Below are 18,050 nucleotides of genomic sequence, written 5' to 3'. Positions count from 1 at the left end.
CCCAGGCTGGGCTTCTTTTAGATTTCTTTTGATAAAGGGGGAAAAAAAAAAGTTTGCAGCTGGAAGCCCGGGAATCCCTGCTGATCTCAGGTGGACGTGCGAGTCAGCGAGTACATGCAGCACGCCTCCCGGGCAGCTTTGATAATGCGCACCACGGCACTGCTCTCTCAAGCTTTTCTCTTTGTCTTTATCTGTTGTTTTGTAATAAAAGTAAATTTAAAACACGTCTATGTAACTTTTGCATGCATGAGGAAGCGTATGTTGGGCAAAGCGTCTGAACATCTTCCATTAAGAAGATGCTGTCGTGGGTCCAGAAACAAGTAAAGAAATGGACAGCAATTAAAAACTAATGAGTAGTTTTCCCCATCTCAGACAGCGTCGCAGACCCAGCTTGATCACCGGCTTTACCCTCACTTCCCCACCACTAAGGCCTCCCCATGCTTGTACCAGGCCTTGGTGAATGCCAGTATCGTGCTTGTCCCCACCAGCTCTCCAGTAAAGAGATTTTTCTTTACATCACACCCGGAGTCTGCTCTCTTGCATGCAGGCAGGACCCTGATGCACTAGAAGAGACTGAAGTGCAGGTGAAAGGTACTGAGCTGCTTTGGATTAGGAAGGCACTTCTCCCAGAGGAGGTAACAGTGGATGCTCTGGAAAACACGGCTGCTAATACTCTACAGCCAGCAGTACAGGTAAGTGGTGGGGAAAGTGCGTTGAAGACAGAGAGGAAAAAAAAAAATTGTTAGCGATGAAGAGTCCAGGGTCAGGGGCCAACTAGCTGGTTTACGGATGTGATGAAGAATGTATTTGTGTAATCCACTTTGAATACTGAGCTACAGTGGAATATACAAATGGAATAAATAAATACATGAAATAAATAGGTAATAGGGAGAGGCCCTCTCCACTTACACGTTGTGGCGCCGCTTCTCTCCTGCAGGTGCTGGAAGACGAAGCAAAACTCGGCGCGGGGCCTTCAGCAGCCCTGATGTGCTGACTGAGGGTTTCCATGGTAACAGGAAGCCCATGGATAGGGAGGGGACATGTTGCCGCAGGCTCTGTCAGAGCGCCTGGGTCTCGGAAGGCCCCGCACTGATTTTTACTTCATCTTCCAGCACCTAGAAGAGAGAAGCAGCTCCACGGCATCAAGCTCCAATTTAGGCATGGCAGCGGTGGAGGAGGCAGTTGCTTATGTTGCCTATTGCCTAAATCCGGGTCTGTACCGCTCATTATTTGGTACAGGCAGGCCAGGAGACCTGGGGGACGAACCCAGCACAGGCTTCTCCACCTTGGGCTAGTTAGGACTGGGAGAGCCAAGAATTGTTCTTACAGCAACTTCCACTGGTCAGTCAAAGGCAGCACAGGTCATGTCCCCTAGCTATGACAGCAGGAGTTCTCTTACTGACAAAAGGGATTCTACAGTGCTTGGGTCCTTATGTAAGAGCAACATGGGGCATAAATGCTGGAGGGCCTTTGTATGGCAGGATGTGAAAAAGAAAAGAAAAGCTTTGCAGGGGGAAGTATGCATTAAGAAAGTAAAGGCAAAGAGAGCAAGATGCATGCAGGAGGAAGCTGAGGGGAGTCTAGTCATTGGGTAAGAGGACCTTGGACGATAAGAAGAGAAGCAAAAAACATGATGGGACTGTCAGGTTGGACCAAAGAGGTAAAAAGGAGGGTTCAGTTTGGTGTGACGATACAGAATCCCACTCAACTGTACCAAGAAAACCAGTTCATTATGTCAATAACAAGAAGATATTATGATGACAGAATACATTCCTCATTCCAGAAATTGAAGCAGCACTCAAAAAACCCCTCCTGGCCTGTGTTCCACTCCCGCCTTAAGTCTCCTGCTCCCCAGGTTGGCCAGGGCTGAGGACGCCATAATCGGTCATCGTACAACGGCCAACACCTAGTGCCCAAATTCAGGGCCTGGAACTGCAGGGCTCTGGAAGGCGACCCTGTACATGACACACACACACACTCGCCCCGTGGGCTGTTGTCGCTGCAATCTTTGGGCTCTGCAAATCAGGAGGGGGAAATCCATGGGAGGGGGGGTTATGAAGGAAGGCTCATGGTGCCTGATCCCAACCCCCAGCCCCAGTTTTAGTTGGGATAAACACTGTGGATCCCTAAAGGCCAGAGGATGGAAATGAAGAAAATAATGCTGCTGTGACGGTTACCTACCCTCAACCAATAATCCTGATACTTTGATGCAACTCTCACATAGCTGTCTGCTTCAACGGCAAGGGGTAACGGGGAATTTGATTCAAACAGCATTCAACGAGAGCCCTGACGTTTACAGTCCGGGAAACTGATAAGTATGGGGGTAACCTGCACAGTGCAGCAGATATTATCAAAAGCCAGGCCCAAAAATAACCCCATCACCTCTCTCTTTTATCTTTATTAAACAAAGGGCAAGGAAGTTCAACAGGGGCCCCGATGTAATAAAACATGTGTAAGTGACTTCAGCGCACATCTTTACACATGCTCTAAACCAAGGGTGCTCAAACCGGTCCTTGGGATCCCCCCCCCCCAACCCCATCCAGTCGGGTCTTTCAGGAAACCCCCTAATAAATATGCGTGAGAAATATTTGCATACACAGGAGGTAGTGCATGCAAATACATCTCATGCATATTCATTAGAGGTATCCTGAAAACCTGACTAACTGGGAGGGGACCCTCCAAGGACTGGTTTGAGCACTCCTGCTCTAAACAGAGAGCTAACTCCCCATGCAGTAAGCTAATGCACCAGGAGTTAGCAAAAAGCACACTCAACCAAAAACATGCACCTAAAGATAGGCTTGGCCCACATAAAACATCATTTATGCAAATAAATTAATAGAGGAGCCTCACATCACAAACGCCAGCTTGAGGCCTAGAGACAAATAACAGCACCAGAAACTTTACTCCATCTCCAACTAGGAGGCGCACCAATTTGTGCATGCAGTTCGGGCACCCAATTTTTAGCAGAGTTGCTTACCTGTAAGAGGTGTTCTCCGAGGACCAGCAGGATGTTAGTCCTCACACATGGGTGACATCATCGGATGGGGCCCAGTCCGGAACTTTGATCTCAAAGATTCTAGAACTTTCAAACATCCCCTACTGAGCATGTGCAGCAGTAGTTCTCATCCTGCCCCCTAGGCAGAGTCCCTCAGTCCATGATATAGCTTGTGCATGGAGAATCCAACTCCCAGGCGAGGTGGGCGGGCTTTGTGAGGACTAATATCCTGAGGTCCTCAGAGGACACCTGTTACAGGTAAGCAACTCTGCTTTCTCTGAGGACAAGCAGGAATCTGCACAGTGCTGAAAGCACCACCTCTCTCCCTTTTACAAGCAGGGTTTCGGATCAGTAAACCCTGACAACATCAGTAGATCTAGAACTTCCTGGACATAGGAAAAAGTCTAGAGATGTAAACAAGAGAAGAACTCTTGGCCAAAGACCACATATTTTCCCTCAGTGTTACAAGACAATCACAAAACAGAGAGCTTTCCAGAAAGAAATTACAGTTCACTGGCATCTGAAGGACAGAATGTATCTGCAGAAGTGTGCCCCATGTTTGGCTGATAGGCATATAGGCAGAACAATTATTTTTCACTCAATGCACAATAAAGCTTTGTAATTTGTTGCCAGAGGATGTGGTTAGTGCAGTTAGTGTAGCTGGGTTTAAAAAAGGTTTGGATAAGTTCATGGAGGAGAAGACCATTAACTGCTATTAATCAAGTTGTCTTTTCAATATATTTATAAATGATCTGGAAAGGAATATGATGAGTGAGGTAATCAAATTTGCAGATAATACAAAATTATTCAGAGTAATTAAATCATAAGTGAGTGGATTGTGATAAATTGCATGAGGACCTTGTGAGATTGGAAGATTGGGCATCCAAATAGCAGATGAAATTTAATGTGGACAAGTGCAAGGTGATTCATAAAAGGGAAAAACAATCCATGCTGTAGTTACACAATGTTAGGTTCCATATTAGGAGCTACCACCCAGGAAAAAGATCTAGATGTCATATTGGATAATATATTGAAATTGTCAGCTCAGTGTGCTGCAGCAGTCAAAAAAGCAAACAGAATGTTAGGAATTATTAGTAAGGGAATGGTGAATAAAACGGAAAATGTCATAATGACTCTGTATCGCACCAAGGTGAGACTGAACCTTGAGTACTGTGTACAATTCTGGTCGCTGCATCTCATAAAAGATATAGTTGCGATGGAGAAGGTACAGAGAAGGGCAACCAAAATGATAAAGGGGATGGAACAGCTCCCCTATGAGGAAAGGCTATAGAGGTTAGGGCTGTTCAGCTTGGAGAAGAGACAGCTGAGGGGTGATATGATAGAGGTCTTTAAAATCATGAGAGGTCTAGAATGGGTAGATGTGAATCAGTTATTTACTTTTTCTAGGGGGCACTCCATAAAGTTAAGAAGTAGCACATTTAAAACTAATCGGAAAAAATTCTTTTTCACTCAACGCACAATTAAGCTCTGTAATTTGTTGCCAGGGGATGTGGTTAGTGCAGTTAGTGTAGCTAGGTTCAAAAAATGTTTGGATAAGTTCATGGAGGAGAAGTCTATTAACTGCTATTAATCACGCTTTCTTAGGGGCCGATGCAATACAGTGTGCTCAGCCGAGCGCACTGTATAACCCGCAGTTGGACGAGGGTTAAATAGGTGCTAATCCACCCCCTAATGCCATAGGGGGATTAGCGCCTATTTTACACGCGTCCGATGAGGAGTGAATGAGATAGCGCTCATCACATGCAAATGCATGTGATGAGCCTATTATTCATTCACTCCAAATGCAAAAAAATAAATGTGCGTCTCAGACGCACATTTATCGCTCAGATATTAATGCCTGCCTGGAGCAGGCGTTAATAGCTGAGCACATTGAAAAAAGTACAGAAAAGCAGTTTTTTCTGCTTTTCTGTACTTCTTTAAAAGTAAAAGAAAAAAGGAAAAAAAAAATAACCTCAGCCAGCCACATTGAAGACTGATGCAGATATGTTCGGTGTCGGTGTTCATAACCGGCAGACCGCCGGTAACCGCAGGGTCGCGTTAGCAAGGAGGCGCTAAGGTCGTGCAAGCCACCCTAGCGCCTCCTTGCTAGCGTGACCCCCTAATTTGTTTATTGCCTGGGCCCCCCCCTTGCGGGCGCCATGCATGCATTAAGAAAGCAGGAGCTGACTTTTCAGCGCCCGCTTTCCACGTATAATATTGCATCAGCCCCTTAGGGAATAGCCACTGCTATTACTGGCATCAGTAGTGTGGAATATACTTAGTGTTTGGGTACTTGCCAGGCTCTTATGGCCTGGATTGGCCACTGTTGGAGACAGCATGCTGGGCTTGATGGACCCTTGGTCTGACTCAGTATGGCAATTTCCTATGTTATGATGTTTAAAAACCCAAGCAACGCTTGGAAGAATAATCAGCAACAATGGCAGGGTTTGTGACAGACCCTAAGTGCCAAAGTGCCAGGCATAGCTGACCACGCAGGACAGCATCAAGAGTTTCCAGCCCAAAACCCCCGAGCACGGAAATAAGTTAGGCCTGAAGCTCATCCACACTGCACCCTCTCAAGGGCAGTGCTATCCGTCTTGTGTACAGAACAGTTCGGGTGAGCAGGAAGGGACTTTGGACAATCCAGTGAAGTGAGAAAAAGCTAAAGGCAGCACTGGCTAGAAACTGGCAAAAATATAGGGGGAAAGTGGTGTATCTTTCCCTGCAGGTATACACTAAGATATACCACAAATGCCCTAACGTTTCTAACCCTGCCCTTGACATTCCATCTGGGAGTCGGAAGGAGCAAAGAACAAGGAGGCAGACCCACTGGACCGCAGGGATAAGAACAAGTCACTAGGTTGTATATCTCAACCCCAAGTGAATAATTCACTGCCGATGCCAGTAGGGACTTACCCACCAGGACAGAGCCCTCAGCCTGCTTGGAACGGCTGAAACTGAGAACGGATCCCCAAGGGAAGAAATCCAGAAACACTCCACCAAGAGACAGGAAGCCGGGGTGCTGCCAGTGCAGACCCCTACAGAACAGAATTTCTTCACCAGCCTGGAAACCCTAAGGGTACCAGGGCATGGTCAGTGTGATCTCGGAACAGACTGCCCACCAACCTGGCTTGGGTATTAATACCTCAGCCATGATTACATGTGCTTCCCCCACAGGAAGCACACAGTCCAGTAAATGGAACCACCATTGCATGAATCAGGACTCTCTCTGAACACAGACAGGGTTATCCCTAAAATGGGGAAGTAAGCTTGCAAGCCGCTGCAACCTAAAAGTAGCACCTCTGTTGCAAGGTCCCTTGTCCCCCAACTCCCTCAGCCATGGATCAGGCAATAGGTTGAAAGGCTTACTTGCCATTTAGATGGACTAGAACCCTCCTCACCGACGCAGGCGAGAATGACTGGCAATAGTGGTTCTCCATGAAAAATGCCCATTGAGCTCAGCAGGTATAAAAGATGATTTCCGGATGGGAGAAACCCCTTATCTTTACCGGGGAGCAACCCCAAAAAGGAGTCTCCTAGTATGACAGGGAGACCAAATCTGGAATGACTCCCTCACGAAATAGACCTGTTGTACCTTAGAATGTCCTAAGAAGAGCACTACTGCCCAACTAGCTCTCAGATCCCGCAGGGAACAGAGAGCGACTGCCAATCAGAAGCAGTGACATCCCTTCTCCAGGAATCGGAGAACGAAGGACCCCCATTGTAGGGGTGGACAACCAGGCATCCGGGGGGGCGGGGGGGGCGGGGGGGGAGACCCTTAAGGGTCACCCAGGAAACCCAGTTGTATCTCCCCTTCCTGAAGGGACAGGAAAGCAACAGGAATCAGGGCCTCCTGATCCCAAAAAGCCTTCCAACTCTCCAGGTGAGAGTTGGGTTACAGTCACTGATCGCTGATGGCAGAACCCTGGCATGGCTGTGTATTGCACAGACAGAGAGAATGCCACCTGCTAGCGCCCAAGGTGCTTGGAGTAAATGACCTCTCCTGTACCCGACCGCACATGCGGCACTCCACTTTCATACTAGCTCCCAATGGAATGAATAGGAACAGTGTGATGATGACATCCCTAGTACCACTGGGGCTCAGAATTATGACACGATGGTGGGTTGTGTTCTATGGCGTCAACCCCATGCTACCCCCAGTAGCTGAAAACACTCCGAGGCTGAACACAGCCCTTGAAACTGTGTCGGGAATGACTCACCAACATTTCCTTCATCCAACCGCATCCACTGGTGCCCACTGTGGTGACAGTGACTGTGGGGCTCATAGCACTCTTGCGCTCACCAATGATGGATCGCATCAATGACACCAAACGATGCTGCACACAGGGTTTCAATGATGCTTGATCATGTCTTGCCCAGTTCGATGGTATATAGCATCATCCCCGTGTCCCAGGCACCCACGGACATTTTCAGCCCGGTGGCACTGATAGAAACCTCGGTGCCCAAAGGCACTGATGGATCTGCGTTACAGAGGATGCCAGAGGTTCCTGCAGGTAGAGGCTCTACAGCCCCAACACGGCCACAACACGCCTCATCGGTGCCCAAAGTAACCGATGACTGCTTGCGCTATTGACATTTCCCCTCAGGTCACCTATATGTCTGAGGGCATTGACCTCGCCAATGGCTAGCGATAGCCTCGACAGGAACCCTAGTGCATATTAGCACCGATTGTGCACAAAGCCAGGAAGGGCCTCCAATGCTCCCGATCCCAGTGGCTCAGGGCCCCCAAGATCATCGATTTCCATGGTGCTCAACAGCCATAGGCCAGTAATGGGACAGAACGATACCCCTGTGCACCCTGTCTGGACACTGCAAAGGAGCCTTGAGGGCACAAGGCCACTACGCCTAGATGCCTTGGCTCTCCAGGGTGCCATGGGTAGATGGCGACCCCAGTTTCAACAGCGTTAAGTTTGTCGAAACCCCTGTCACCAGAGGGCTTCAGGGGCACTCGACAAATCTCAGGAGCTCAGGCAATCGATGGCCTTGAGGGCGACCAAGGCACTCAATGCCGATTCCAGTGCCCCATTGATGGTGCTCGACATCATTGAGAGTGGCAACAAATGGCATCGCTGGCCAACACACTCGACGACCTCCAAGGCGGTTCCACACCTCGATGGCATCAAAGGTATTGATTGTATCGAGGCAGCTCCGCACCATGATGGCATAAAGGGCGGCCACGGAAACATCTCAATGGGATCGAGGGCGTCAATGGCCTCGAGGGTTGCTCTGATGATGTCTAGGGGGATCTTGGTACTCGATAGCAGTCCTGGTCCCTGACACGAGAAGTCGGTGACGCTACTTTGCCACATCAAGGCCCAAGGCACTTGATGATGCTAAGGTAAGATGCTGTTCGAGACTCTACAGCACCCACAGAACCCTATGGTACAGAAGGCCCAGCCAGCGCACTCAAAGTGTGCACAGTGCTTGCTGGCAGAAGTGGACCGTATGCCATTGAGGGCAGTTACACATCTCGATGGCATCAAGAGCACCCCGGCACCTCAACGGCATCAAGAGTGACTATGATGCTCAATGGCAGGCCTGGTCCCCAACGCGGTCCTGACATCGACATGTCAGATCATCAGAGCACTGGTCACAGATATGCATGGGCAACCGATACTGGGCATGGCACCGAAGGTGCAGCAGCAAGCTGCTTGCCCAGGCTCCTGCTCACCCTCTCTCACAAGGAGACTGCACCTCCATTACAGGCAAGCAGGAGGGGAGGCTATGTCTTCCAAGGCTCCTGCCCATGGAGACTAATTTCTTTGAATGTGGGGAGGATGAGCTCTTTCCCCCACAGGAACGATCTCTTCACTGTCTGAACCTCCATCGATGCCGATTGATCAGTGAAATGACATGGAACTCCTGCCTGGGTAGAACTCAGGCAAGTCCCCAGGCTCAGCAGCCTACATGGATCACCCATGGACTGCATTCTATCAATCCTGCCAGCACCTGACAAAGGTATAAAAAGAGTCAGAGCAATTAGAGGACACAGATACTAAACTGCAGGTGCAGTATTTATTTAATAAGAGATAATATTAGACTCTGCCAGGCTGCACAGCAACTAAGGCCAGCCATGTGGCTGGCAGACAGTGGAAAGAAGAGGAAAAAAAGGAAAAGACAAAAGAAAATAAAAATTACCGTTAATGCAGCTCTAAAAAAAAAAAAAAAAATCAGTTTCATAAAACTGTGAGGAGAGAGCAAAGCTGAATACCATGACACACATGGCTCCCCCGACCACACGATTCCACAGAAAAAAAAAAAGAGAGAGTGAGGGACTCTGCCTAGAGGGCAGGGTGATAACTACAGCTGCACATGCTCAGTAGGACATGTTTGGAAGTTCTAGAATCTTTGAGAGCAAAGTTCCGGACTGGGCTCCATCCGATGACGTCACCCATGCGCGAGGACTACCATCCTGCTGGTCCTCAGAGAAGTGTGTTAAACTCCTTGCTCCATTAGAAGTAAAGTTGAGCACGCAGCCAAACGTACCTTACTACATGGGGGCTAGAGCACTAACCAATCCCTAGGGCAGGCAAGGGATGTGACATGAGTTAATCATACCCCTTGGAGTGAGCATCCTCTAGTGGTGAAAGGTAAGAAGTGCAGCAGGAAAAAAAAAAAAAGGACCCAAGAACATGGTTTCTATCACTTGGGCCAGTAGGAGTGCCCGATGAACCGAGCTGGTGCCTCTCTGCCAGAAGGATGGCTGGGAGATGCGCCCTCATGCCCTGCTCCTGTACAATAAATAATAAGGGTTGGCGAGGGAGGAACAGGTGTCTGTTTGTCCAGAACAGTTGGAATGGCAGGAGCAGTAGAGACTGATGCAGTCTTCTGGGGGAGGAAGGTTTCCATAGTCTGCAGCCATCAAGATCACTGCTTTTGCTCATAACGGTACGAGCATTAACCGACAAGGTGTTCGCACACTGACACATGGAATCCTATGGCAGGGTCTCTGTGTGGCCCATTATCTCCTGATCCTCAAACTGTGTGAGTTAACGTCAGGCTCTGCTTACCGCACAGATTACAAGGCACGCAGGGTAAGCACAGAGCATTTAGTGTACTGCTGGGCCATAGAATATGAAACGGCTCTGGTTCAGGAGAGAGGCACTTTGAATGAGATTACAAAGAAAAAAAAAGACCACAACCTAAATAAATGACAAGCACAATGGTTTAGTGAGGATAAAGCCAGAAATCAAGTGCAGAATGTGGCACCACAGTCGGAAGAGGAAACAGGAAGATTAGATAGGCCCTGCTGTTTTTGTGTTTTGCTGTTCCTCGCCATACGTCCACAAGATGGCAGCAAACACTCATTTTTTAATTTGTCTTACCTGGATGTGCTCGGTTTCTCTGAGTTGTTCTAGCTGTTGCGGCTGTTTCCAAGCCATCGAGTTGCAAGTTTCCTCGGAGAGCCTTCGATCCAGAGAATTCGTGTGCAGCTGTTCCGTTAGCCACATCTGAGTCCTCACTGAGGGCTGAAAGGGGAGCCCCGCTACCGCCTGTGGCCCAAGCTGGACACACCTCTGCCCATAGACCTCGGAAGGGATGATGACAGGTTTGCTTTCGGGTAAGGCACTGTATGTCATGTCCAAGGCACGCCTCCGGCACGGAGTGCCTAAGTCATCTCTACTGCACCTCTCAAACTTGTACTTGCAATCTGTCCCTGCAGACGGGTTTCGGCACAGTTCTCTGCCCTCCATCTGCAAGAGCTCCATGCTGCGATGCAGACAGTTAGGCCCGTTCCCCCTCGACTGCTTTGGCATTGCAGCGTCTCGCCCCGTGCCCTCCATGCCGTGTCTGGGCTCCCCCTTTTCAAACCTTCCATCCACACTGCAGGCGTCCGCCGTGCTGAGCTTGGATAGCGACGACCATTTCTTCATGGGCTTGAGGTCTTTCATGTCGATGCAGCTGTCGATCGAGCGGGGACTCCTGCTCTCTCTAGCCGGGAGAAAGTGCGGGTTCCACCTGGGGCCATCGTTCTTCTCCCCGTCTCTGCACCGGGAAAGCGTGGGGTTGGAAGTGGATGGCATCACATGGGCGGTGGGGATGGAGACCAGCGACTGGATTGGCATGAATGAGGAAGTGCCGCTAGAGGTGGAATGATCTGAGGAGAGAGAGAGAGGTTTGTGGTGTTAGTAAGGGCACAACTGGCTTCAGTCCTTAGTAGAGAGGTAAGAGGCAGGCAGAAGAGGGCACCCTGAAACCAGATAGCCTCAGCTCTACTCTCTCTCTGGTTCACTTAAACTAAAGTTAAACACCGAACAAACTATTTTGTTTAAAATAGCAGTGAAGATGTTGTTGGGAACGTGCAACCTCCCGTGCCCAACAAACCATACTGTAGCTCCCCCAAAGACCTCTCCAGTGCCACCCACTGACTGGCCACTACATTTCATTAGAACAAATACACGCTTGGCTCTACCCACCCCTCAGAGACTTCTGCAAGCCTCCTACTCACTGGTCCAGGAAATTACAGACCAGGGAGTCTGTCGTCTGTGCCAGGAAAAATGGTAGAAACTATCATAAAAGATCAAAATTGCTGAACATATAGAGAAGCATGGTTTAATGGGACAAAGCCAACATGGATTTAGCCAAGGGAAGCTTACATCACAAATTTGTAAGTTTTTTGAAGGTGTAAATAAAGATATAGATAAAAGTGAGCCAGTTGATATAATGTATCTGGATTTCCAGAAAGCATTTGACAAAGTCCTTCATGAGAGACTTCTTAGGAAAGTAGAAAGTCATAGGTCAGATGGCAGTATCCTATTGCCAACTAGTTAAAAGACAGAAAACAGAGAGTAGGGCTAAATGGTAAATTTTCCCAATGGAGAAAGGTAATAGTGGGGGTTCCCAGGGATCTGTTCTGGGACCGATGCTTTTTAATATATTTATAAATGACCTGGAAATGGGAACAAGTGAGGTGATCAAATTTGACGATGACACAAAATTATTCTCAAAGATGTCAAACCACAAGACTGTGAGAAACTGCAAGAGGACCTTGCAAAACTGGGAGATTGGGCATGCAAATGGCAAATGAAATTTAATGTGGACAAGTGCAAAGTGATGCACTTAGAGAAGAGAAACCCAAATTACAGCTACACAATGCAAGGTTCCACATTCGGAGTCACCACTCAGGAAAAGGATCTAGGCGTCATCATTGAAAATACGCTGAAATCTTCTGCTCGGTGTGCGGCGGCGGCCGGGAAGGCAAGCGGCATGCTGGGGATTGTTGGGAGGGGAATGGAGAATAGAACAGAGAGTGTTGTGGTGCCTCTGTGTCGCTCAGTGGTGTGACCTCATCTTTGTTGTTGTGTTCAGTTCTCAGGAAGGATATGGTGGAATTAGAAGGGGTGCAGAGAGGGACAACTGGGATGATGGGGGGGGGGGATGGAATGGTTCCCCTGTGAAGAGGGCATGCGGAGGTTGGGGGCTCTTCGGTTTAGAGGATATGATGGAGATCTGTGGAATAGTGAGTGGAGTGGAATGGGTAAACGTTGATCAGTTGTTCACTCTTTCGAAAAGTACAAAGACCAGGGGATACAATGAAGTTACTGGGTAATACATTCAAAACTAATAAGAGAATTTTTTTTTACTTGACGCATGATTGGACTCTGGAGTTCGTTGCCGGAGGATGTGGTGAAAGCTATTAGTGTGGCTGCATTTATGGACAAGTTCCTGGAGGAAGAGTCCATTGACAATTATTAAGGGGAAGCTACAGAAATCCACTGCTTATTCTCGGGATAAACAGCTTGGAATCTATCTACCCCTTGGGATCCTGCCAGTGACCAGTGACCTGGCTTGGCCTCTGCTGGAAACAGGGTACTGGGCTTGATGGACACTCAGTCTGACCCGATATGGCAAGCTTTATGTACACCTAGCCAGCTTGAAGTGCATTAACATAAGCCAGAAATCATAATGCCTTCTTTAATTTGACAACAGAAACCTTAAAAAAAAAAGTCATCAATTTGAACCTAGTTTGGTAACATTGATGACACACCAACATGTGCAACAGTCCTGGGCAGAGACAGTGACTGTGTCAGTCTCTTTTTATAACTGTGTCACGTTCTCCATTTAGCAATGAAACAGAGATGAGGCAGAAAACACTCAGGTTTTGATTAAGGGATCTCCAGCAAACTACTGCTTCTTGGCTCAGAGAATCAGGTACATAAGAAAGCGTCCTCTTACTAGGCGACAGCTCCAGCACACAGGAACACTCCCCTGATTCATCCTAATATAGCACATACTTGTTCCAGGGCTTGATTAATAATGCCAACATGAAGCATTTCAGACTACCTATTGCATACAGCAGATGTAGACAGAAAAGACCAAAAGGCCCACCCAGTCTGCTTACACTATTCTAGTTAAGGAAATCTTCCAGCTGTCAGCCATACCAGCTTGACCGCCTGCAGAATCTCACTCTCCTTCTACAAGGTTATTGTGCTCTCTTCCCTCCTTGATTCTCTACTTTACTTATTTGTATGAATTTAAATATTCCACTTTTGCCTAAAGATAGACCCAAGGCAGAATTACATAAAGAAACAAGGCAATTAGTACATAAGTAATGGATTGATATAGATATAATATACAGATCTGAAGTAGATTGCAAGCACATAGATAAGAAGGGTACATTAGGTAGGGATATGGAGTATGTGCATTGGGTATAAATTATATACATAGATATATATATATATACATGCATGTATGTACATATAGTTAAGCAGTAAATTAAGCACCAGCTGGATAGATATAGCCCAGCATTGGGTGAACCGTGTAGGATGCACAGTCAGGGAGATGTCCGGTGGGTAGGTACCACAGGATGAGTCTCTACTGTGGAGTCTAGGGGAAGGCCTGCTTTAACTCCTTTCCAAGTGAGGTATCAAGTTTCCGGGCGTGGCTCTACCATACCTAACCAATACCCAGTTCACCCACTGTTTTCACCCAAACTCTCCTTAACCTTGTTATCATCAGATTATTTCTTTTTGGAAGGTCAAACTATATCAGCCAGCTTTCCTGAGGTACCGGGATTCTATTCCCATAGTGGGTAAAATGAGAAAAAGTTGGTATCTCAAATACTGGGAGTGGCTTGATTCACAATTGCTCAGTTTTGAAAGCAAAATCTAACAGTAGGATAAATGGCGGACACAGATGTTAAAATAGCTTGAATGGAAAAGCTGATGCGCTCTCTTAAAAAAGGTACTTATGACTCAACATGGAGTGATTTTTGGTCCTTTAATTCCTTATCACAACAAAGGGTTAAATAAAAACTGATGCATTACTTGTTCCAAGTTGCATTTCTGAAGTACTTAATTTTGTGGAAACTGGAAAAGGTTTTGTGTTTATATATCTGCACATTTTGCAAGTTTATTCAGATGTATAGAGCTTATTTACATAATGCATTTTCTGTCCATTTATGAAATAAAAATGTATTTAAAAAAAAGCAAGCTGGGCTCCTAAGTTAGGATCCCATTTTCAGCCAAACTGAAAATTCACCTAAAAAACTTAGGAGCCTAAATCTGGGCCTTTTATTTATTTGCTTTGATTTAGGTTTCTAGGTTAGGCGTCTCGTGCTGAAAATCAGTGCTGAGCACTAACGTATTTCTCTTCCCCCCAATTCCACTTCTGTATCCGTTCACTGTTTAGGCTTCTAAAATATATAGGAGGCCTGATATTGAAAGCTCGTTCAGCGCTCAATAGCCAGTTAAGTAGGACTTATCTGGCTACGCCTGGTACAGAGAAGGGCTACCAAAATGATAAGGGGAATGGAACAGCTCCCCTATGAGGAAAGACTAAAGAGGTTAGGACTTTTCAGCTTGGAGAAGAGATGGCTGAGGGGGGATATGATAGAGGTGTTTAAAATCATGAGAGGTCTAGAATGGGTAGATGTGAATCGGTTATTTACTCTTTCGGATAGTAGAAAGACTAGGGAGCACTCCATGAAGTTAGCATTGGGCACATTTAAAACTAATCGGAGAAAGCTCTTTTTTACTCAACGCACAATTAAACTCTGGAATTTGTTGCCAGAGGATGTGGTTAGTGCAGTTAGTATAGCGGTGTTTAAAAAAGAATTGGATAAGTTCTTGGAGGAGAAGTCCATTACCTGCTATTAAGTTCACTTAGAGAATAGCCACTGCCATTAGCAATGGTAATATGAAATAGACTTAGTTTTTGGGTACTTGCCAGGTTCTTGCGGCCTGGATTGGCCACTGTTGGAAACAGGATGCTGGGCTTGATGGACCCTTGGTCTGACCCAGTATGGCATTTTCTTATGTTCTTATTTCTTAGCCGGCTAGATAATGGGTGGGCAGTGGGTGAATCAGGACGGCACTGCGTAGTCGGATAACTTATTTGGCTAAGTAGCGATATTTAGCCTTAGCCAGATAAGTTATGCGGGCAAGTTATACTTGCCAACTTATCCGGCTAAGCAGCGGCTTATCTGGCTTGTACACAGATAATCAGCGGCATTAATATCCCTTGCAACATAGCCAGGTAAGTCATTTCCTGCTAAGTTACTTAAATGGCCAGCTTTCAATTTTGGGCCCAGGGGGTTAATAATGAGCTTATCCAACTAACTTGGTTGAGATATTCAGTGGTTCGGGGGTGCTAGTGAATATACCCAACTATATCCAAGTTAACTTAAGAAGGCCTAAAATAGCCAAATAAACTTATCTAGTTGACTTGGATATACCCGTACCACTGAATATCTCGACCAAGTTAGCTGGATAAGCTCATTATCAAGCAGCCCTTAAGTTAGCCTGATAACTCTGAAAATTAGAATTATCCAGCTGACTTATCCAGAACCAGAGCCAATGCACCCATGGCCAAGTGAAAAAATGCGCCCCTCTGTCCCTTTTTTCACCCTCCATGGCCATACTACCACCACCACCACTCCCCTCCAACACCAACATCTCCCTCTTTGTCTCCCCCCTCCCCATCAACATCCCTTCTCTATCATCCCCCCACCATCATCATTATCATCCCCCTCTTACCCCCTCTCTCCCAGTTGAGTTCATTTAGCCTTTTATCCTTTTCCTACTGGAGGCCGTGGCTCCTGCCGCATTGCTCTTCCTCCCTCATTCTCTGGCAGCCACACAGTTCTCTTCTCTTCCCTTCAGCTGTAGCAGCGCGGCCCTCGCTTCCTCAGCAGCAGCCTGCCCCCACCGAGGGAAGAGTTCCACGGGGTAGAGGATCATGGGCTGCGGTACCACTCTACGAAACTGGTCAGCATGGCAGCAGCACTCCTCCCGCACCAGCAGCGGTACCTGCGGCACTGGACTGATCCAGCTAATGTAACTCCAACTTATCCAGATAAGTTATAATACACCTGGATAAATCCGAGGCATTGAGGGGGTGGGAAATTAAAAAAAAAAAAAGGGGGACTTGTCTGGCTCAGTTCTGCAATTAACTGGACAAACCCCTTTAAATATGGACCATTAAAAGCCTAAATTAAGGGGCTCATCCCTAGTAAATTTTCAATATAGCCAATTTAGAAACCTAACTCCAAAAGTTAGGAGCTTATCCCCTTTAAAAACTGACCCCATGCTATCTCTGCATTCTCAAATTTCACCTGTAGTAAGATTGAGAAGTTTCGCAGCTTTAAAAGATAACGTTTCGTCCTTTTCTGTGCAGCTCAGATCACACCATGATTATTCATACCTTAATTAGCAGAAGGGTGGATTACAGTGACTCTGTGTACCCAGAGCTTCTTCAAACTGACTTAAAAAGAAGATTTCGCACCCCCAGAAAACAGCAGCAAAGAATGTAAACAATGGCTAAGCCAAGAGATCGTGTGACCCCTATTCTGGAGGAGCTGCGCTGGTTGCCAATGAAATGGTCAATCCAGTTTAAAACCGCGACTATGGGGTACAAATGTCTGAATGGGAGAGGTCCTGCTTGATTAGCAGATGTACTGGCCCCGTACATCCCTTACAGAGATTTGCTTTCCTCGCAGCAGGATCTTGTGGTGCTACCCGCCTTCAGCAGCTAAGCTTGATTTGACTCGCAAAACTGCTTTTTAGTGTGGTGGGGCCTCTACCTCAGAACGATACTTCAGAAGATATTCAAACTGAACCTCATTATGCGACTTGGTAAAAGGTCTGATTCTTTGCCATGCCTTTCTGGAGTAAGCTTCTGAATTTTGGGTGGGGGCGTTTTATGTTTGAGGGGCGGGATAAGGGTGCAGGGGTACTGATTTTGAATGGGGTTTTGTTGGATATGGGTAAGAGTCAGCAAGCAGAGTGTTCTAAATGTGTTACTTTCTTTTATGTAGGACCTTAAAGATAGTTTTGTTGTATGCAACTTGCTTCAGGGGCCTTGTGAGATCAAACATCCCAAATAAATGTAATTGTTGAGACATTTGTTTCATCAGTAGAAAAACAGGTCAAGGGGGCACCTCCATCACTTTTCCTACAGCATCCAATCCACCTCCAAAATTATGAGGGCGGGGTCTGCCGCAGACCTTTCTGTTAACTGTGAAGCTAGGCTGATCAACACTCTTCTTCTCCCCTTTTCCACCCCCCCCCCCCCAACACACACACACACACACCCTTGAGTTTGACATTTACTTAGAAAGTCGGCAAAATTCCCCCACACAAAATGTCCACAACATATAGTGAAAAAGCTACAGGGCTACTGCTGCATGCTCTGTGCCATAAGATATGCCATACTGGGTCAGAACAAGGGTCCATCAAGCCCAGTGTCCTGTTTCCAACAGTGGCCAATCCAGATCACAAGTACCTGGCAAGCACCCAAACATTAAATAGTTGCATTGATGGTGACCTTTCAACTACCATGCGGAGCCCCAAAATGACCCCTCTCATTCTCCACATTACTAACATGTGTCACGTGTTCATGGGCCCAGCAGATGATCTGTTATTTGGAAACTATAAATTTATGCCCAGATCAGTCTCACAGCCCCTGCGTCATGTGACAGACAGCAGCTGGCCCACACATCACCTGATCATGGGTTACTGCTACTACACGTGATCCCTCCCGGTTAATCACGCTCCATCTCAACAACACAAAACTGGGAACGGGGGGGGGGGGA

General features: G+C 47.0%; 1 protein-coding gene across 6 annotated transcripts in view; it reads right to left on the bottom strand.

Moving 5' to 3' along the window:
• CEP85L (centrosomal protein 85 like) overlaps nucleotides 1-18,050 on the bottom strand; it is a 382,914-nt gene that overhangs the window by 172,920 nt on the left and 191,944 nt on the right. For all 6 annotated transcript variants that reach the window (XM_029596422.1, XM_029596423.1, XM_029596424.1 and 3 more), the window contains exon 3: nucleotides 10,342-11,114. In XM_029596422.1, coding sequence (XP_029452282.1) covers nucleotides 10,342-11,114 — 773 coding nt within the window. The remainder of the gene's footprint in view (nucleotides 1-10,341; nucleotides 11,115-18,050) is intronic.

The sequence above is a fragment of the Rhinatrema bivittatum genome, chromosome 3, assembly GCF_901001135.1.
Source record: "Rhinatrema bivittatum chromosome 3, aRhiBiv1.1, whole genome shotgun sequence".
NCBI lineage: Eukaryota > Metazoa > Chordata > Amphibia > Gymnophiona > Rhinatrematidae > Rhinatrema > Rhinatrema bivittatum.
This window is presented reverse-complemented; position numbering and strand designations above follow the sequence as displayed.